At 38.9% G+C, this 22,312-nt stretch overlaps 1 protein-coding gene and 1 long non-coding RNA gene across 2 annotated transcripts in view; one reads left to right on the top strand and one right to left on the bottom strand.

Moving 5' to 3' along the window:
* LOC124884447 overlaps positions 1–22,312 on the top strand; it is a 63,316-nt gene that overhangs the window by 5,492 nt on the left and 35,512 nt on the right. The window lies entirely within an intron of this gene.
* LOC124884445 (uncharacterized protein C11orf53 homolog) lies at positions 118–21,963 on the bottom strand. The gene is made up of 5 exons (XM_047392369.1): positions 21,785–21,963; positions 20,711–20,811; positions 10,428–10,467; positions 9,918–10,198; positions 118–2,274 (listed from the first exon to the last, which is right to left on the bottom strand). The coding sequence occupies exons 1-5, from the start codon at positions 21,792–21,794 to the stop codon at positions 1,840–1,842; spliced, it is 867 nt and encodes a 288-aa protein (XP_047248325.1). The 5' UTR covers positions 21,795–21,963; the 3' UTR covers positions 118–1,839.

The raw sequence follows: 22,312 nt of genomic DNA, 5'->3' as shown, positions 1-22,312 counted from the left end.
GCTTTTGATAACATATTTACTAGATTAAAGGATGTTCAGCACACAAAAATATTACAGCTCTTTATATGAATATGTCTAACCTGACATCAGAGTGACATAATTCTGCTGGAAGTCAGAGAAACAATGACAGAGGATACATCAAGCTGTAATCCGACAAAAAAAGAGACATAAAAACGAAGACGTTCTAAAATCTGTTCAAACTCCAACAGTGCAAAGATTTTTGGGACATCCCTGCAGAATGTACCTTGTAACTGATTCAAGAGCTGGGTCGTCGGTTTGCTTCCAAATATAAGTGGCAGCAAAAGGCTGCTGAATCCCAACTTGTATAAAGATGCTGTTTCTATTCTGGCTACCTCTTCCTTATCTGAGCTCTGTGAAAGGGTATTTTCTAAAGCAGGCAAAATCATCTAAAAAATGAGAAACCACCTGAAGTCCAGCACAGTGGAAAAGTAGCAATTTTAAATAAAAATAAATAAAATGTTGTCCCTAGGAACATAATAGTGCAAACAAAGTAACACCAGCACATTCACATCACTTTCCGTTTGATTTAGCCTTTGTATCGTAATGACAGATAAAGATCTTATTCAGACGATATTCAAAATGTATGTATTGGCATCACAAAAAATTATTTATTTAATTTAAAGCTTCACACACTAAAGTTGTGTCAATATAATCACTGCCTGTTTTACATTTATTGTCCACTTGATGGCACAGTAAAGGAAATAAAGCATCATGAACCTTTGGCCTATGAGCTGACCAATTGGATGGAAAGCTTCAGTGCTTGACGAAGCTTCATTTTTCCTTCACTAATATGAAGTCCTGTTTGTAATTTTGCACAAGCAATTTGAAATCCATTTGCACCACATTCATTAAATCCAATTAAGAATCAGTGGCATTAATTGAAAAATTGATGGAAGCTCCCCATCCAATCTAACTAAAGAAGAATGGGAAAAATGTGATTTCCCTAGAATTATAAAGCAAACTAACTACAATGAAAGTTGGTTCTACAAGTATGGACTCGGGGGATATAAACACAGAGCACCCAACACTTTTGAGATTTTTACAAATATTAAAAAATATGTATCATATGTATGTATTTTCTTTTCACATCACAGTTATGCACTATTTGTGTTGGCCTATCTCATAAAATCCAAAGGAAGGAAAAAAATGGGGAAAGGTTTGACAGAAATGGAAACTTTTAGAAGGCTGTGAAGTATGATTTACATCCAAAAATGTCTTCCTCTTTCCTAGATCAGGTTGAAGAGAGATTTGAAAACAATCAGTCAAAGATAAACAAAACAGCAAGCCCAGTCCTCATTAAGTCAGTCTGTTCTCTGTTTGGAGACAGTGGAACTAGTTTTAAGATATTACATGTACTGCATATAGGGAAATTCTCAGTTTAAACACTACAAAAAGAGAACAATTTACTTTATTTGTAGATGTATTTCATTGATGTCAGTTTAAGTAACTGTTGCCATCCTCTCCAATTTTTTTTTTTTTACATATAATACAACCTTGAAAAACAGACTAAAGTAAAAAAAAGAAAAATAATAAATGCCTTAATGTTTGTTTCCTTTCAGTAAATAAATGTGATTCATGCACCACATAATCTTGGCCAAGTTAGTCAACCATTGCTACCATGTTGCTAATAAAGGTACAAATATGAATTAAAATGAGAAAATAAGAAAATGATGACGAATAGATGTAAACGATCTCCAAAAAACACCTCTTCAACAATTTACTTCAAGCTCAGTCTTTGGTGGATTAATTCCTGGAAAAAGTCTGTGAAATTCCATTCACTTGGACATTTGAACCCTCAGTCTTAGCTAGACTCTCTGGTCAGTAGGCCCTCCTGATCTCGTAGGGTGACCATGAGCTCACCCCGTCTTCCTTAGCCCATGAGGAGTGGGCTTCGGTGCCGGCCGGGAGGCTGCCGTGACCCTCGGTCACCTCTTCTGTCACCATCTTGGACACCAGATCGCTGACAGGACTGCTCATGTATGGGGGGCAGGAAAAGGAGGAAGGCACAGCGTAGGTGCTGCTAGTGGTTAAAGGGTGGTAGTGGGCATCCTCCAGTGAATGCAGGGTGTACAGCTGGCTGCTGGAGACGGGGCCCATGGAGGAGCCGCGGCTGGGGGAGCGGTACTGGGGAGGGCTCCCTGGAGGCTCTGGACTAGGCATTGAGGGTGGGACACTGACAGAGCCCAGGCTCTCCGGACAGAGGCCCTCCACCTGGGATACTGGCTCCTGGCCTGACTGGTCCCATGAGTCACGCTAAAGCAAAAAAACATGTACAAACAGGAAGAATATTTCAGTTATTCATTTCCTCATCAGATAGTGACATGATCTACTTCCATCACAAAAGGTCTTAGTAATGGCAATATTTACTTAGTGAGATAATTTTCATTTCGTCTACTTTTATGGAAGGTACTGTGTTTTCAAAAACACATTTTACCACTTCTAAAGAGAATATATTGATGCTGCTTTTGATAATATCTGAAATTTGGAGCTTTCATCACAGTAACCATTAACATGGTGCAGAAACACACCACCCTCAAGAGAGGTTTGACACGTGGAAAAGGCTGCATAAAAATCTACATCAGAGTGTTATCAATAAATAATGACAGCATGTTGTTAACATAAAAGTATCTGACTGGAACATCTTCAAGCCAACTAAGTGACAACACTGCAGTTCTTGTAATGTCCTCTAGGGCAGTCGACATTAGCGAAGCGAATTAAATTTATCTCAGAAGTTGAATGAGATCATACCCAACTTAGCTCTGTTCTAGATGGAAGTCAGAAAACCAGTGGAAGTTGCTAATTGTTGTGCAGTTGGGTTTGGGGAACTAAAGGGGCGTGGCTTACAACTTGCAACATACACCTGAGAAAGATGTTTCCTCTGGAGCTGGGGGAGTGTATTAAAATTTGGGGAGGTCCAATCCGAGAAAGGTTCTTGAAGGTAAAGTTTGCAAGATTATAGTAACCATCCATCCATTTATTTTTTATACCTGCTTCTTCCGTACAGGGTTACATGGGAGCTGGTGCCCATTTCCAGCAGTCTATGGGCGAGAGGTGGGGTACAACCTAGACAGGTCGCCAGTCTACCGCAGGGCACATCGACGTTGATTTGACAATCAAATCAAATGAATTCAGTCTGATTTAAATACTTTCTGACAATATTAATTGTCCCGTAACAAAAACCTGAGTATGTTTGATTTATGAAATGTATATCCCATTTACTGAATAAAAGTAAGATTACATGTCGAAAAATAAAATAAATAAACATGACAACTGTGAATGTTCACATAAAGTGCTTAACTTCCAAAAAAATAAATGGAGGAAATTTTTGATTTTTCCATTTTTCTGTTTCAAATTCAATTCAATTCAATTCAGTTTATTTATATAGCGCAAATTCACAACACATGTTGTCTCAAGGCACTTCACAACAGTCAGGTACATACATTCCAATTAATACTAACAATTGAACAGTGCAGTCGGAGTTAGCTTTTTATTCAAATTGGATAAAAAGTGTTTCTATCTAAGGAAACCCAGCAGATTGCATCCAGTCAGTGACTTGCAGCATTCCCTCCTCCCGGATGAGCATGTAGAGACAGTGGACAGTCACTGGCGTTGACTTTGCAGCAATCCCTCATACTAAGCATGCATGTAGCGACAGCGGAGAGGAAAAACTCCTTTTTAACAGGAAGAAACCTCCAGCAGAACCAGGCTCAGTATGAGCGGCCATCTGCCACGACCGACTGGGGGTTTGAGAGAACAGAGCAGAGACACAAAAAGAACACAGAAGCACTGATCCAGGAGTATGTTCTATGGGAAGGAAAAGTAAATGTTAATGGATGTAGCTCCTTTAGTCGTTTCACCTAGAAAGAAAGAACAGATAAACTCTGAGCCAGTTTTTAAGGTTAGAGTCTGAAAGAGAGCAACTAGAGTTTGTTACAGTAGAAGCTCAGTCAATCGCCATGTCTAGGAGAGAGAAAGGGTTAAACACTAAAAGACAGGGCTATGTGGATCATTGGTAGAGGGTGAGCATTAAGTTGTTGCCAGCAGAAGCTTGGACGATTCCCCTCTCCAGAAAGGTGTCACAGGTAGACACAGAGCCAGGCCAGGTGTAGCTCCTAGGAAGAGAATAGAGAGAACAAGGTTAAAAGCTGAAATAACAGCAAATAATGCAAAATTGGAGAGTAGTGTGAGAATGTAGCGAAGAGGGTGAAAGTGGTCATTATGTCCTCCAGCAGCCTAAGCCTATAGCAGCATAACTACACAGATAGTTTCAGTTCAGATTATTTAGTTAAACGGCGCTTATTTACAACAATGTCGTCTCAAGGCACCTCACAAAGGGTCCCACTGATGATCATTGTTATACTAAAAACCACAAGGATTGGGATACCTCTCTCTGTCAGACTGATCACAACCATCGGAAAAGAGAAGGGGTCATACAGGTAGCAGAAATGGAGGGTGTGTTTGCACCTCAACCATAACTGAGCTGATTTATGCTAAACCTGACTCCCCCTTACTCCAACCAACAGGGAGGGAGGAAGGCTCCCTCCCAGATAAACTAAGCCACTCTAACTATAAGCTTTATCAAAAAGGAAAGTTTTAAGCCTAGCCTTAAAAGTAGACAGGGTGTCTGCCTCACGGACTAAAGCTGGGAGCTGGTTCCACAGGAGAGGAGCCGGATAACTAAAGGATCTGCCTCCCATTCTACTTCTAGAGACTCTAGGAACCACCAGTAAACCTGCAGTCTGAGAACGAAGGGCCCTGTTAGGAACATATGGAACCCTCAGATCGCTGATGTATGATGGAGCTAGATCATTAAGGGCTTTATATGTGAGTAGGAGAATTTTAAATTCTATTCTGGATTTAACAGGGAGCCAATGAAGGGAAGCTAAAATAGGAGAAATATGATCTCTATTTTTAATTTTCATCAGAACTCTTGCTGCAGCATTTTGAATCAGCTGAAGGCTTTTAATTGCATTTTGTGGACATCCTGATAGTAAAGAATTACAATAGTCTTGACTCAGCTGTCTCAAACTTTTTAAGATAAGTTAAATCTCAAAACATCTTAATAACTGAAAATTTCTATGGAATCGCTTTCTTCTGGTGTGCTCAGTGAGAGAAGTGAGCTTGGGCTTGAATTGGGTCAAGATAATTCATACATGTTTGGGGTTTTCTCATTGCCTGGAACGATATTCAATCTTGATTATGTTCATTGTGGAGAAAGCTGCCTCACTGTTGTGTGTGGAGCAAAACATGGTCAAGATATGCAGGGCTGCTTTCTTCAGACATGGAAAACTGTCTCGGGAACCATTTGGAGCCAGAAAGTGAAAGGGTCAGTTCTGGCAAACTCCTCTATCAGGGCCAAATCTCCTAGGAGGTCAACCAACTGCATTGGGAGAGGGGTGACTCCCTTTGTGAAGCTCCTGATATCTGTGATGAGAATTGGATTCTGAATGAACATGGTGAGCTGTTTATTGCTGGAGTTATCAAGACAATTGCTGAAGTTTACAATGAACTTATCAATAAAGTTGAAAGAAGAACACACATCTTGTGTCCTTACACCTGTCCCTGCACCGGGAGATGGACACTGCCTTTGTTGATCTATCTCACATTGTTGTACAGCACAACATCATCAGCATTGGCATCAATGTCTCTGACAAATTCCCTAAGCATGCGATACTGGTAGGAAGAGGATGTTCTGAGAAAATTGATCATTTCCATCATTGTTTTCATTGCTTCAGAATGGTCATCTGACAGGGAGCCACAGATGACAGATTAATGATGCATGTTAAGTTAGGAGCTCAGGATGTTCCTTTTTTCCAGATTCTGCTGACCAACATATTTCTCAGACCAGACAGACGCTGGATCATTTTGTCTCTGCTCTGTGCAAATCCTCAGATTGTGCTGTTGTCTGATTTGTACTTTGTCACACATATTTCACAACCCTCCATTACAGGTCACAGTGGTCACAGGTGTGTGAAGCCTGACAAACCTGCCAGCAGGTTGAGCTGTGTGCGATGTGTTTGATTATTTATTTGTTTAATCACAAATAAATCAGACATAGTAACAGTTGCAACGGTGCTTCCACTTGAAAAACATTCTTGTGCGTCTTACCTTTACACAGGTACCAGAAGTATTTAACTGTGGAGCTATACTCAATTTATTTCAGGTATGTAATTTCAGGCGGAACCCTGTTAAGTCCTAAAACCATTAGGGCTTAAGAGGTTGTCCTGAGGTGGATCGTATATTAATGCATTGACCTCCCCATATTCCAAGTGGGAATCTTTCAGTGATGACGCGTGATAAACACATGCAAATCACAAAATCTAAAATAATCTGAAAGGGGCTTAACACTGCCTTTATTGATACACTTGGCAGACATATTGGATTTCTGAGTTTGGAGTTTGAAGTTATGCTGCTATAGGCTTAGGCTGCTGGAGGACATAACGGCCACTGTCACCCTCTTCGCTACATTCTCCCTCTACTCTCCAATTTTGCATTATTTGCTATTATTTCAGCTTTTAACCTTGTTCTCTCTTTTCTCTTCCTAGAAGCTACACCTGGCCTGACTCTGTGTCTACCTGTGACACCTTTCTGGAGAGCGGCATCGTCCAAGCTTCTGCTGACAACAACTTAATGCTCACCCTCTACCGATAATCCACATGGCCCTGTCTTTCAATGTTTAACCCTTTCTCTCTCTTAGACATTGTGATTGATTGAGCTTAACTGTAACAAACTCTATGTGCTCTCTTTTAGACTCTAACCTTGAAAACTGGCTCAGAGTTTATCTGTTCTTTCTTTCTAGGTGAAACGACTAAAGGAGCTACATCCATTAACATCTACTTTTCCTTCCCATAGAAATGACTCCTGGATCAGTGCTTCTTTGTTCTCTTTGTGTATCTGCTCTGTTCTCTCAAACCCCCAGTCGGTCGTGGCAGATGGCCGCTCATACTGAACCTGGTTCTGCTGGAGGTTTCTTCCTGTTAAAAGGGAGTTTTTCCTCTCCGCTGTCGCTACATGTATGCTCAGTATGAGGGATTGCTGCAAAGTTAACGCCAGTGACTGTTCACTGTCTCTACATGCTCATCCAGGAGGAGTGAATGCTGCAAGTCACTGACTGGATGCAATCTGCTGGGTTTCCTTAGATAGAAACACTTTTTATCCAATTTGAATAAAAAGCTAACTCTGACTGCACTGTTCAATGGTTAGGATTAATTGGAATGTATGAACCTGACTGTTGTGAAGTGCCTTGAGACGACATGTGTTGTGAATTGGCGCTATATAAATAAAACTGAATTGAATTGAATTGAAGGGGTTCTTCAACTTTCCAAATCAGACCTCTAACATTCAAGGTTCTGATTAGATCTTTTAACTTCACGAGGAGCATTTCCACAACAAGAACCCTTTCCAGGAACCAGTCTAGTTTTCTGGGGCCAATTATTATCCCACTGCAACTCCTCCATATTTACCAGGGTAAAACCCAGGAACAGATGGCTGAAGCTATATCTTTTAAAACCGTGGTATCCTCCAACATCTTGTCATGTTTGATTGGTCAACTCTAAATAAAGCTTCTCTACCTATGTTTTGGCAAATTACGACATTAATGTAGTACTGTGAGGCTAAAATAACCCTAAATCAAAATAGATATAGTTTAAAGGACTTTGTTCTCTATTCAAAAACCCAAAATATTTTTCTAAAAACTGCCTCAATATAATCTCTAGGATTTCTCACAGACTTCAGATAGAGATATTTACCAGGGAATGGTTTTAAAGACCCAAATTAAAACATCCCAGTTTCCATCCAGGACCTTCCTTGAAACTCTCTGTAGCTGTTAAAAATGCCCACATTTCACTCCTGCCTCATACAGATACACAACACAGTGTGTGTATCCATTTAAGGTATGACGGTGGATGTAGACACGTGCAGTTAACAAATCTACTATACAGTCACAGTGCAGTGCTGTAGTCTTTTGAATATGCTGTTGCTAGGGAAGAGAGGGAAGTACCTGCCACCAAAACCAGATAATTACCATTAATGTGTAATTAAAAACGATCTGTTGAGTAATATACGAGGGACAAAATATTAAAAATGAAATCCTTAGTTTTAATCCAGACATTGTGTGTTGTATCAGCCTTCTGGAGGGGCTTTTGTAAATAGACTCACTGTGTTTTCCTTGATCATTTCTTCATTAAGCAGCAACATGAGTAAACTGGTGGCCTTCAAGTACAATTTATAATTTTTCTTATAAAAGCTTTTGTGATTACAAATGAAAAACAAAATGTATCATATTTTTTTTAATATCCAAAATTGAACAAATTATGGGTTAACAGTTTAAAAGTTCTTTATATGAGCCTTTTAGTTATATGTCTATGACATTGGTTAAGCAGACTAACAGACCTTTATGTCCTTTATATTCATTTTACTGGAACAGAAACACCTGCAGTCCACTGTAAAGTATTTTTATCCCTGTAGGTTTCCACAGTTTGTCATACTACAACCACGAAAGTTAATGTATTTTAGACCAACACAAGAGTGGAAGGAAACGTATAAATTTTTTTTCCATTGTTTTTTACAAATAGAAACCTATAAAGTGTGGCATGCACTTATATTGAGCCTCTCTGAGTCAAAGTTCTGTAGAACCACCGTTCACAGCAATTACAGCTTCTAGTCTTTTGGGGCATATCTTTACCAGCTTTGGGCATCTAATGACTCCATTTGTTTCTATTCTTTACATGATAACACACGCTCAGTCAGATTGGATAAAGACCATTGGTGAACATTAAATTTCAATTCTTACCTCAGATTCTCAAATGGATTTAAGTCTGGCCTTTGCCTAGGACATTCAAACATAAGAATATGCTTTACCTAAACCGGTGGTGTCCAAACTACATACCATGTGGTCCGACATCCTCAAGGTGAAAGCACTCTCGGGCCACAAACATAAAAAATTTAATGAAACAAACATCATCTTGTAGAAACGGGATCATTAATTCACTGTAGATCTAAATGATGAAAAGCATTTTGTAGGTTTGCCTTATTAAAACAATGGCATACAGTTATTTTGGCTCGATTGCTTTCTGTTTTGGTTTAGAAATAAAAGTCCTTGTTGCAATGCACAAGAACTGATATGGGACACTCGTAGAAAACACTTGTATTCAACCAAGTTTAAGAAACGAGTGCACCCGAGCCTGCTTTTGAGTAAATGATGTTCAAAGATTTTGGTGCTTTTTATGATCAAATTAGAATAAAAGCAAAAAATGGGGTTAATAACAGATAAATACTTTGTGTCTCCATTTTAACATTTTAATTTATCATAAAAAATCTGGTTCTAACAGAATTGAAGAAGTATAAAGCATCAATCGCCTTTGCTGGAATTTAGATTTGTGGAGTGTGCAACTGATAATTTAGCTGTCAACTGACTCTGCCATCTGAGCTGTGGATTTCTGCAGCACCTCCAGAGTTACAATTGGCCTCTCGACTGCTTCTCTGATTAATGCTCTCCTTTCAGTTTCGGTGCACGGACATGTCTTTGTAAGTAATCAGTTCCGTTTTTGGTTGATGGATTAAATAGAGCTCTGTGAGATGTGAAAATCTTGGAATATGCTTTTATAACAAATATCTGAGACCTTCACAAAACAGCTATGTTTATACTACTATGTTGCACACATGGATTCTGTTTACTAGTGAGGTGACGTCTGAACAAATAGGTTGCATTCGGTTTTAGTCAGAGTGATTGGGGCTGAATTCAAATGCCCACCACACTTGTAAACAAAATTAGAACCATGTACTATTTTCCTTCCACTTCACAATTATTAAAGTGTGTCAGCTCATGTAAAAAAGTTCAAGGGACATGAATGCTTTGCAAAGCACTGTAGTACTGTAGCTCTGATTCAGAATCCTACCAAAAACAGATGTGGCGATTCTCCGCTGAAAGGTGGCAACAGGGATGAAATGGCTGTCGAGGGCAGGAAGGAACTTCCAGAGCTGGAGAAGGTGGCGGCGCTGCGGTAGTCACCAAAGGTTTCTGGGTAGTAGCTGTCAATAAGGGAGGAGTAGCTGGTCATAGTGGAAGGTGATGTGGAAGAATAGACATCAGGAGGGAACTGCTTGGTGGATGTACAAAAGTCTGAGTCGGATATGAAAGGACGTCTCATGCTGTAGTAGCTGGGCAGCATGTGTGACCCTGTATGAGGACAAGAAAGTGTTTATCATTACTGATGTCACAACAGCAGTGATTGTAGGAGAACTGGTGTTTAACAAACAATTTATTCATTTTGCAAAAGCTCAACATGTGCAGAAAAATAACACTGCGGTTTTAGGGGCCAAAAGTGTGGTAACAGTAAAGGTCTACAGATGTATCTCCCCGGTAGCTGTGAATGAATGCTGAGGATCTTTGCTCTTCTGAGACATACCTGGCATCTGGACAAATGAAGGTGGAGTAGTCGATCCTCCCTGTGAGAAACAAATAGTACTTTAGTTTAGAATACAACATATTTGAACTATGTATGTATATTTGGTTGAAATCATCTGATTTTGCCAATAAATGCTTTGAGCAAAAGGAAGCACAATAAAATGTCTGCAGAATGGAAATGCAGGCTGCACAGCTGTTGATTTTTCTTCCGATAGTCTATTTGGAAAACAGTTCCTGGATTTCATATTACCACACAGCAATTCAGACTCCACTTTGCTAACTCCCTAAGACCAGTCCAAAGCCCCCCATAGAGTCAACTCAGCATCTAAAACAATGTCAGCCATCCAGCGCCCCTGTGCTTTGGATACCAAACATAGATGTGCTTGGCATTTAGCCTTTACTCTGATTGTTCTCAAGGAGTCAACCTCCTGTCACAAGACAGGAGGTTGTCAAGACAGTGTCTAAAGAAACATGCAGAGAGTTGGGTCTCACTAAGCAATTCGGATACATTAAAATGGAGTCTGTTAAAGACAGCATATGAAGAACTGCCACTTTCCATGCAATATCAACCATAGAATACATTTTATGAGTAAGCGTCCAAACTTTCATTGACATAGTATTCACTCCATTGCCTAGAATCATAGCTTGCTTGCCAATCCAGAGCCTAGTTTAGAGTTAAAATGAATACAGCAATAGCTGGCAGGCCAGTACTGCGAACACAGGTTTTTATATCTCTAGCCCAGATGTCATGATGTTGTCAAATGTGATGACTAACAATCATATCATAAGCAAAAGCCTAAACGAGACAGCCACCACCCAAATGGCAGTACCAATAATCATCTTGTGTGATGAGTTGCAGGTTATGAGTTGCAGCCATTGCCTTAAGGTTGTGAACTAGAGCCCAAATGTTGTCAATTAAAACCGATGTTTCATCAACCAGTTATCTCATGAATGAAGCATCAGTCTTTATAGTTGTAGTCTCTTGTAACCTAAAAGTTTGGCGCTGAACCTTCTATGTTATGAGCTTAAACCCAAATGTCTTTGGACAAGGTCAAATCTCAAGCCCGAAGGGTTAAAGTTGGAGCCTGCTTGTTGTGAGCTGGAGCTCAAAATGTCTATGCTAACAGCCTCCATGTGAAGAGCTGGGACTCAAAGTTCTATAGCTGTGGCCTGTGTGTTGTGATCCAGGGCTCAAACTTTTAGAGCAGTAACCTATGGATTCAAAGCCCAAATTTCCACAGCAGTTGCCTGATGTTGTTAGCTGAAGCTGTTGTCGTGAACCACAGCATGGATGTCGTAAGTTGGAACCAAGAGGCTTTGATCAGTAGCATGAGCTAAAGTTACAGTGAGCTAAAGCTAAAGTTTCAGTGTCTATGATCATATTTTCTTTCATGAGCTGAGGCCCAAATGTCAACAGCAGCTGCTTGATATTGTGTTCTGCAGGCCAGGTATCCTCGGCCATATCAAATATGTTACGAGCTACAACCCAGATGACTTGAGCTACAGTATCCTAAGTTAAAAGAAATATTTATGACTGCAACCCACAGGTTATGAGCCTTTGATTTTAAGCTATTTCCTATATTTTTCTGATTTTAAATTCATATATTTTTCTTTGCTTGGAGATTTGCCAGCATCTAATCTGTGTTTGCTTTTGAAGCAATCATAGATTATATTACAGTTGATTCTTTCACAACATAAATGAGACTGGGATTCACTTTTCTTACTTACATAACAAACCAGTCAGTCAGCGGAAGAAAATGACTGATTGACCGACTGATAACAAGCAATGCTGTGTCTAAAACAAATGATCCCAAATCATCTTAATTTTCAAATATGCGTCCTTCTTTCTCGTCTCTCAGATCTTTCAGTCTAGTTAGCAGGAATCTCGGCAGCCTATCAAATAAAATGACCTGACAGCTAGGAATCGTGTGTTATTTTGAACAACCAAATATACACACTCATGACCGCTGAGATATAAAGATTGCTACCTGCAAACAACTTGATGAGATATGATGATCAGACTTTTCGGAGCTCCAAATTCATGATTATTCTATAACAATGACTTGACTAAATTTGTCTATTCCATTCTTGTGAGGTATTTGTAACACTGCTAAGTCGAGTGCTTTTCTTGACATCCTGAACCACAAAGTTGTAGCTCCCTTTAACCCCTAAAACCATAAAACATTGAAAGTTGGATACAATTTACAAATAATACAAGAATATTTAAAATGCAAAACAACTATATATCCAATTACACTCGACATGTGTCAAAACTGTGACACCCTTTTCAAGGTCTGATTTTTCAACTCAAGTTCTAAACAAGCACCAGATGTTAAAACCACATTATGTTGCTTTGTAAGAAGTGCTTCATTTATATGATTCTATTTGGTTTTCCTATCAATGCAAGCCTATCAAGACATAGCCAAAAAAATGTCATCATAAGGAAAACTTATTACAGAAAGTGAAACTCATATACTATATAAATTCAGTACAAGCAGAGTAAAATATTTCAAGCCTTATTGTAATATGGATAATTATGACTTACTCGTAATAAAAACTCAAAATTCAGGGTCTCAGAAATTTTGAGTATTACATGATTTTAATATAAAATATGATTTAAACAGAAAAGGCTTTTAAGAAGTAAGTCCAATTTTTTGCAATCAATACTTGGTTAGGGCTCCTTTGCATAAATTACTGCATCAACACAGCGAGGCATGGGGGCAGTCTGCCTGTGGTTCTGCTCAGGTGTTTAGGAAGCTCAGGATGCTTGATAGCCGTCTTCAGGTCATTTGCATTGTTGGGTCTGGTGTCTGTCATCTTCCTATTGACAATACTCCATAGATTCTCTATGGGGTTCAGGTCAGGTCAGCTTGCTAGCCAATCAAGCAGTATCACCATGACCATTGAAGCAGCTTTTGGTGCCAAGTCCTGCTGAAAAATGAAATCAGCATCTTCATACAGCTTATCAGCATAAGGAAGTATGAAATGCTCTAAACCTCACTGATAGATGGCTACGATGACTGTGGACTTTTGAAAACCCAGGGGACCAACACCAGCAGATGACATGACGCCCCAAATCATCACTGAATGGAAACTTCACACTGGACTTCAGCAATGTGGATTCTCTTCCTCCAGACTCTGGGATCTTGGTTTCCAAATGAAATGCAAACTTGACTTTCATGTGAAAAGGGAACTTTGGACCACTGAGCAACAGTCCAGTTCTTTTTCTCCTTAGCCCAGGTTAGACACTTCTGACGTTGTCTCTGGTCCAGGACAGGCGTAAACTTAGAAGAAACATAGAAGAGAAATATCCTTTAATGTCCCTCAGTGGGGATATTCAGGTGCGCCAGCAGCAAAGTGAAAGGAAAATGGAAGCATGCAGATTCACACAAAGGTAAAAATATAAAAACAAAAAATAAGAATAAGAGACTGTACAGTAAAGGCAAATTTACAACATCAAAAATAATAATGAGAATGCAACATTTGTAGCTCATGTGTTGGATTTATCTGTACATAGTGGCTCTTGACGCACCGACTCCAGACTCAATCCACTCCTTGTGAAACTCCCCCAAATTCTTGGATGGATTTTGCTTGACAGTCAAGTTTGAGATTACCCCCTGTTGCTGGAGCACTTCTTAAAGCCACACCTTTCCTTCCATTCAACTTTTGAGGTAGATAAAAATGCAACTGTTGTTGTTTCCATATGTGAAAGAGAGTTTGGCATAAATTGTTCTGGGAATGAGGACAAAGTAATTCCAAAGCAGCACACAAGCCCAGTTCAAGAACAGCTTAGATAAGGTCATGTTCTTGGCTTGTGAAAAGACTAAAGGGTTGTGATTTCAAATGAGCAGATAGGCCTGTTCAGAAACAGTCCAGCTGTGGAAATAATTATTACATCCTGCCGCTTTCCAGGTCACCTTGACATTGAAGTCCAGAGTGCCAGAAACTTTTACATAAGTTACAAGATGAGAGTAGATTGGTTGGAATTTTCACGAACACACCAATAAAATGACTTTATATATATACACCCTTCTTTGTATCAAATGTTAGGATTCCTGGGGATACTTTGGTGACATGCATCCAGTGTTGTTATGTATAGAGGGCCCCCACGTCGCTTTTAAAGAGGGAACCATTTGTCTTTTCATGATTTTATTTAAGATTCTGATGCCATTCCTGAAGTTTAGTAATATTTTCTCTATTGTAACACCATGGGTTTAGTAACATGATTACACTGAGTGTGATTCATAGCTTCTTTTTTTACAGTTTACTTTTAAGCTAAATGTATGACCTAAAACCATGTTTATTGACAGAACATCCGTAAATTAAGAAGTACAAATCTATCCAAACTTAAAGTAGCTGTCAGAGGAAAACAAATGAGAAAAGCACAGCAAGTAAATCTGGAAAAGAAATTGAACATGAAATAGCTATAAAGAGGATAAAACAAGGAGAATGATGAAGAAGAAGAGGCAGAAGCACAAGAGCACTCAATCAAATCTCATCCTACACCAGATCTTCAGCTGGAAAGTTTGCAGCCTGGTGAAATGGAGAGGCAGGCCACCTGAGCTAAATCCCAATCAGAAAACAAATATAGTAAAGCAGACTCCTGCAATAAACAGAAACTTCAGCAGCACTGGGCAACACAAGGGAAGAAAAAGAAGGGCTGACTAGATATTCTGTATGTAATGAAATGTATTATCTAATTTCCAGAGATTCCGAAAACATAATACAGTTTCCCCTACACTAGATGAACACCTTTGGATTGAATCTGCTGCATCCTCTGCTCAGACAAAAACAACCTTTAGCTGGTGACCTGTTGATGCTGCAGTGTTGCTGTAATGTTATCGATTTAAATGTTTATACTTAGATGGCTGCAGTTCTGTAGAAATAAGTGATGAATGCGCTCTAACACTTACATTTCATTTTTTAACACTTTTAGTCAAAAAGGACTGATAATTTGTTGAATTTCTGTTTCGCCTCTTAAAGCAGTCACATTCGTGCAGAGTTAAAGATATGCGGACAGTGCAGACGTCCATAGCCGCTCACACAGTACAGAAAATGACAGAGGCTATTGTTTTGCATACTGCTAACATGAAAGAGTTGATATTAGGCCCACGTTGCTGGGACACACGCAAATTTTGAGGGCAGAATTTGAATGTGATTCACCAGTGCCAAGACTTCCTCATGTGCCCCAGGTACGGCTCACTGCATCTCTGAAGGCTGTGTATGGAAATGAACTCGCCCAAGCTAAGTCAGATAATGTGTTTCAATGTGGATGCATGGGGGGGAGGGCTTCAAAAAAATCTTCCTTCCTATGCAAACTAGTAGTTGTATTATGTTACACAATTACATTTTGCAAAATTTCAACGTGTGATTTTATTATTTCATAAAGTGTCATTTGAACATTTTTTTCTATATAATTTTTTAAGTGTTAATAAAGTTTTAGTACTTCAGCAAATTTCATTCATTTTAATTGATACTCCAAATTTTCTCTTAATTGTTTTTTAAATAGTGATGACCAATTACATCTTAAAATATTCTTGTTTACTAGTTATTCTTTGCCTACGTTGCTAATGTTTTAAATTGTAAATGTAAATTCCCTGAATCTGTTTTTTTTATTTAGTTTTGCTTCAGCTCTCAAATGTAATGTAACAGCGGAATGTCTCAGCACACCTGGCCAGAAATTGTCAGATGGGTGTCAGCTACTTAAGTGGGACAGTGTGAGATCTGTTTGATTCTACTGTACCGGTGCATGTTCCAGCATGAGCAGGATTACTCTGTGGTCAGAGCTGACTCTGCTCTCTCAATGGCCTTTTTATTTTCCGAGATAAAACGTGGCCTTAGTTAACATAGGATGAGAACGGCTATAGTTACTATGTGCCTATGGTCATTATTAGCTCCCCAGGCTTCATTCAAAAATATACATGCAAATGATGCATTAAAAGCACACAAAATGTTTGCAAACATTGCAAATAACAGTTGATGTTGTCTGCGAACTGTATACTGTTTGATTTAAACAGGGTTACATTAGAGTACAGTAGATTTTTCCAAGCGATTTTTTATTGAAGCATAAAAATATAACACTGGGCTCCTACATTGTAATGTACCAAAACAGTCTCAAAGTGAGACCCTTGTTTACTGATTAATTTTCAGATGAAGCAGTTAACTAGGAGAAACAGAAAACAAAATGTAAAAGCGATAGAAACAGACAACTTAAGAAACTGCCAGCCTGTTTTATGTAATTTCTTGCAGACCGCTGCCCCTGTAGAGCAGTACATAGAGCAGCTGAAACACTAGTCATTAAATTTTACAGCATTCAAAGCAAAGTGAAAAGTCTGAAACAGAAAAACAACATTTTCAGTACGTTTTCCCCACATTCCAATACCAGGAACTGGATTTGTTAAATACTAAATTGACACTGAGTCATATCAAAGCAAACATGTTAAGGATGGCCTAGCATTATCTGCAGCTAGTCCTTTAGTGTGAAAAATAAACTACGAAAGTGTTTTAGGTAAAGTATAGTTGGAACATTGTAGCAACTTTGTAAAACCCAGCTTGAGCTGGAGCAGATGAGACTGATTAGAAACTCTGAAGCAAGGGTGGAAAGTGACTTTAATTTTTAGAGGGGACAATAAACAGAGATTTCTCAAAAGCAATTTTTTGGGGGGATGCCAAAGGTACAGTGAAATGTACAGAAGGAAGCTTGTCAGTACCATTACAGTATACTTGAAGAATAATCTGGCTGAAATTGCATGGCCAAATATACACTGCTCAAAAAAATAAAGGGAACACTTAAACAACACAATATAAGTCAGGCCAAATAATAACAGGGAGTTGATTGTCAATAGTTGTTTCACCTTTAAATTGATCTAGATATCAGATTTTTACCTTTGAACCTTTTAGAACTCCTGGTGTAGGGCCTACTTGTCAAGTTATCACTAAATGAGCAATGAAGATTAGAAGGTTCCTGCAGTCTTTCCAAGGGCTCTGGTTTATTTTGCTCCTCCTTTGGTTCCCCATGTCACAACAAACTGGTACCATTTTCCTTTTTGTCTCCACAAGAGTGTGAGGTGTTTACACCCAAACTTTAAATGTACCCACCTGCACCCATTTACAGGTGTGGCTGTATCTTCACCTATTTATTTGTTGCAATGTGTTGGAACTTTTCTCATTTGTGTGCTATACAGATGAGGTAGGTAACCTTTAAAAGGACTTGAAAAGTATTTTTAAATACTTTGAAGTGATATCAGTTATTTCATATTTCTACTCACTTCTCATTTCTTGCCACTCTTTTTCACTATTTATATCAGCCAAGAGCAGCATGTTAATATTTACAGCTAAAGAGCAAATAACTACTTGACACATGATTTAGATGCACAACGTCTACATATTTCACATAAAATCATTTTTAAAAAAGTGTATACCTGTGTGGTTGTAATTCTGACCAATAGGAGTTGTTAAATTAGTTCAGTTTATCTTGCAGCCATGAAAATACAAAAGCTTCACACTAAGCGTATAGGGATTGAAACAAGAATTAGAAAGAAGTCTTTGTCTTGCTGAGTGATCTTTAGTTTGAAAAACAAATTAAAATCAATCAATTAATAAAGGCTATAAGTTCATTAAAGTGAGTTTTTATATACCAAAAGTTGGATTTGCTGTCTATTAGATTCAAATTGTAATGCTTCTGAATCTGGAAATAATATTTCAGCTGTTTAAGGTTGTTGCCACCATCAGAAAACTGACAACATTCTTCAGCAACAGGTCATGTTTCATCTGTTAACCCACTGACCCTCTGACTGACACATTTGGTCTCCCCTTCAGCCTACTGACTTGTGTCATTTAGCTTTAGGCTTGAATCTATCTTTGAACATGGAGTTCTGCCCACAGTCATGGTAAAAAAAGAGGACCCTACTATGTCATTAATTATTAAAAGAAAATCAAACAAAATTTGAAAATCTAATTAAAAACTAAATCTGTCCCCTAAAACATAAAAATATAAACTATGCATCAGAATATAAAGGGGGTATACTTTCTTTTTCCTAAGAAAATATGCAACGTAGAACAGTTTTTTTTAAACACAAAAAGGTTTTGCAGCAGATGACCTGCATCCTTTCAACCTCAACGGTCTGCATGACATGATCAACATCAGGCTGAGTGGCTTAAGAGGTAAATGTCTAACAAACAGGATCATTACAAAAATGTTGACACTTCCCTTAACCTGGTTACAAATATACTTCCATGTTAAGAGGATAAAGGAAATAATATAATTGCTTATTACAATAGAAGTGTTGTTTTTTTTGACATAAAAATGTTCATGAGAAACACAAAAAATGCCTGCTAATGTTAACTTGACACTTTAATATTGGGTGTTTTAAAAGGGAAAACTGAGGTTTGTGAAGTGAGGTTATATTGAAAGGTTATAAACAGTTAATCTTACCTGCACTAGATACTCTTTCCTCTCTTTGTTTGGTATAAATCTAGGTATGTTGGTGATGAAGTCTGAAGCTAGTGGCTTGTCTGAAAGGGCCAAGACCTATGGGGACTTCTACCACTTTAAAACAACTTTAGTCTCAGAAATATCACAGATTTATTTGAAAACTGTTTTATGAACCTTTCAGTTGTTGTCAACTTTTGCATTGGGCGGTTATTTACATGAAAGTTGCTAATTACCTACACAGGAAATGGATGTAGGAGTGTCATAAAGTGGGTTTTTGATGGACCAAAATGCAGGGAAGAACTCCTGAAACTCGAGGTTTTCAGGTGAGATGAGTCTTTATTATCCATGGCAGGACACAGACAGCGTAGCCAACACACGAGATCGCACATATACATAACATAAGGAACCAGCGAGGAACAACGGAAACAAACGGGCTTAAATGCAAAAACTAAACAGCAGGGGGAAGCAATGACAAACGTGACAAGACAATCAGGGGAAAACACAGAACAGGTGTGGGCTTGGGGTGCAGGGAGACAGAAAACAAAGGACCAGACCAGGTAATATTACAAAAACACAAGCAGGTATGACAAGGAGGCAGTGTCAGGCAGGGAAAAAATCAATATCTTAAACCACTGCTTTAATTTTCATAAGCTACTTACTAAAATTGTCACTTGGATTTTACCTGTTCTCAGTATGGACCATTGGTGGCCCATTAACTCTAGCCTCCATTTCCTGGGTAAATAATTATCAGCTGAATGCTGAGAGAGCAATGGTTTAGAGGTTCATAAAATAGGGTTCCCATGACAATTTGAAACTGGAGATGGTGGAAGTCTTTAGTCTTGGCCACATCATCTAGTCGGAAGATGCATAGGCTTCTTTGCATCTTTGTAATGTGTGTTTGCATAAAACCTTTTTAGCTCTGGCACACCAGAGTTTGTTGTGTTTTCTTCATGGAGAACTCCAACATTCTGCTGAAGTTATGAACTTCTACATATATTTCCAGAAAATTAAATTACATTTTTGTCTACAGTCCTTATGGTATCACAATTTTGTTGTCTTGTTGTATCCCACATTACCTAACTGGGGAGTGGTGAGCAACCTGCATATCTTTAGAGTGGACATGCCAGCATTAGACAGAGACCAATGTGTAAATACTGTCCCATAAAAGCCTTTAGACAGGCAGTTTGTGGTAATGAAAAGCCAGTCTTGCTTGTGCATGCAAGACACAGCCAGATCTGTCTGAATGTACTTGCTAGTGTGTGTGTGGATATGGGTGTTTGTGTGTGTGTGTGTGTGTGTGGGTGTGTGCGTGTGTGTTTGACAACAAGAGGAGGTTTGTCTAGAGCCTGTTCATGGGAGAGGACAATATCTACTGGCAGGTGTGTGTTAATCAAACTTTGCATAGGCAGCCTCCATGCATCGGCCCTTTTTCTGCCTCACCTACGCTCCCTATCCTCCCACCCTCCAGCTCCAGGGACTTTTTGGAAGATCACGGCCATTGCCTTTGCACGCATTGTGTCAATGTTCTTTTGTGAGGTCAGGATTGGACTCTGCGCTTTGTCCTTATCTACACACACTGTGCTCAGCTATTTACAGATGGGCTTTATGAGTGCTTGAGGGCAGCCAAAACAGAGGGGGAGGCAGGTACAGGGGGTCAGTGGATCAACCATTGGCTCATTAGTGCACAAAACAATACTAAATGTAAACAGGAAGATTATACTATTCAAAGACAATGCCATAATTGTGTCATCAACTGAATGTCAACTGTGGCTACAGTGTTTGGTTTGGGTTAAAGATTACGAGGGGACAGACAGCACAGGAGCGTACAATAGCAAAACGGTCGGCCTTACGTTATATCTGGACCCGTTTGTCTGTCGGGATCGCTTCTCAGCCAGCAGGTCTTTCACTGTGTGCTTGACCCGAACGCCCTGGTACACTCGCTTGGAATATTCTGGCGAGCAGAGGAAAAAAAGCAACTGAGAGGACATCTGATACACATTTAGAAACAGTTCATCCTCCAACACAACTTCATCCAAATTTTCATCATCCCCACAAATGTGCGTTGATTTGAATGCTTCACAGTTTTATGGATAGAGATGAATGAGTCTTCGGGATGGTGTGTGTAAATGTCATGGAAATTGCCCTTGGTCTGGTCTATGCAACTGGACAGCTAAAAAGAAGAAATTAACTAGAAATACTCGATTTAAACAAGGTAGCAAGAAAAGCTTGGAAGGGATGGGCGTTATATGAAAAGAAAACATTAATGAAAACCAGGTATTATAATAAAAAGGAGAAATCCCATTTATTTAATAACCAGGTCATTTGGCATTGGTTTTTATAAATCTCACATTGATGCTGGTGTGATTTAGGGACAGTCCTGGGAAGCAAAGGTCTAAACTCAATGAAAATGCAAACTTTATTATGCAAAAGGAAATTGCATGCAAAAAACTGTATGTAAAAGACCCCAGCTTTTTGAATGGATGTTTTAGATAAGCTCTAAATTTGCCCAGCAACGAGATTCTTGAAAATTTGAAATCTTTTCTGGATTTTGAATGACTGTATGTTTTTTGCATTCCTCTTTGTGGAAGTCATCGCAAATGGTTTTACTCAATTTCCAAACAAACACAACAAGTAATAAGATTAGATTTACATTTATACAATTATACAGTTAAAATAATTTCTAACATTAGGATCTTTGCTCATATAGTTATTGTAATTATGGCTCTATGCAGGAGATAAACATCTAACAAGTTTCAAGGTACAAACTGTCACACAGAAAGCAGATCCTACCAATTTCTTTCTCATAAGATCTTTAAAATTAAAGCATGCTGGCATAAGAGAATTGTCATATCATAACACTGACATTAGTAACCTTTCTATTACGAAAATGAAAAAGGGTTTGTATATGAATGAGAAAGTCTTACCTGTATCCATGATGCTGCTGAACAGTGCAACACACACTCATACACACTCATACACACACCCACAGAGGACGCTCTGTTCTCCCTCAGCTGTATTTGCCTACAGTGGCTCAATCCAGGAGTGCAGCACCATACTTAGGGAGCTTTAACCACACTGTCAGGAGGGCAGGGACACATGGAGCATGCCACCTCACACTGCAGTCATGAGGAGGCAGCTTTTCAAAATGACCTTTTATCTATTTGTTTAAATGCAAATATTTGGTGGGGACGTTTTTTAGACTATTTGCATCTGCAGTCAAGATTAGGGGTTGGAAGCATCAGGAAAAATGAAAGAGATCGGGTAGCCGCTCGTCACTCCTCCTTTGGCTCGTACTCCTTGTCTGAATTCAGAAGGATATATTGTTTCTGTGTTTTCTGATTTATAAGTGCAGGAGCATCTGAGCACTGCAGGTTTTGTGGGATGTAACTTGTTTTTCTTTTAGTTTGAGATTTGGCATCTGTGGAGCACATAAATAAATACTCTGTGCAGCC

The sequence above is a fragment of the Girardinichthys multiradiatus genome, chromosome 18, assembly GCF_021462225.1.
Source record: "Girardinichthys multiradiatus isolate DD_20200921_A chromosome 18, DD_fGirMul_XY1, whole genome shotgun sequence".
Classification (NCBI taxonomy): domain Eukaryota; kingdom Metazoa; phylum Chordata; class Actinopteri; order Cyprinodontiformes; family Goodeidae; genus Girardinichthys; species Girardinichthys multiradiatus.
This window is presented reverse-complemented; position numbering and strand designations above follow the sequence as displayed.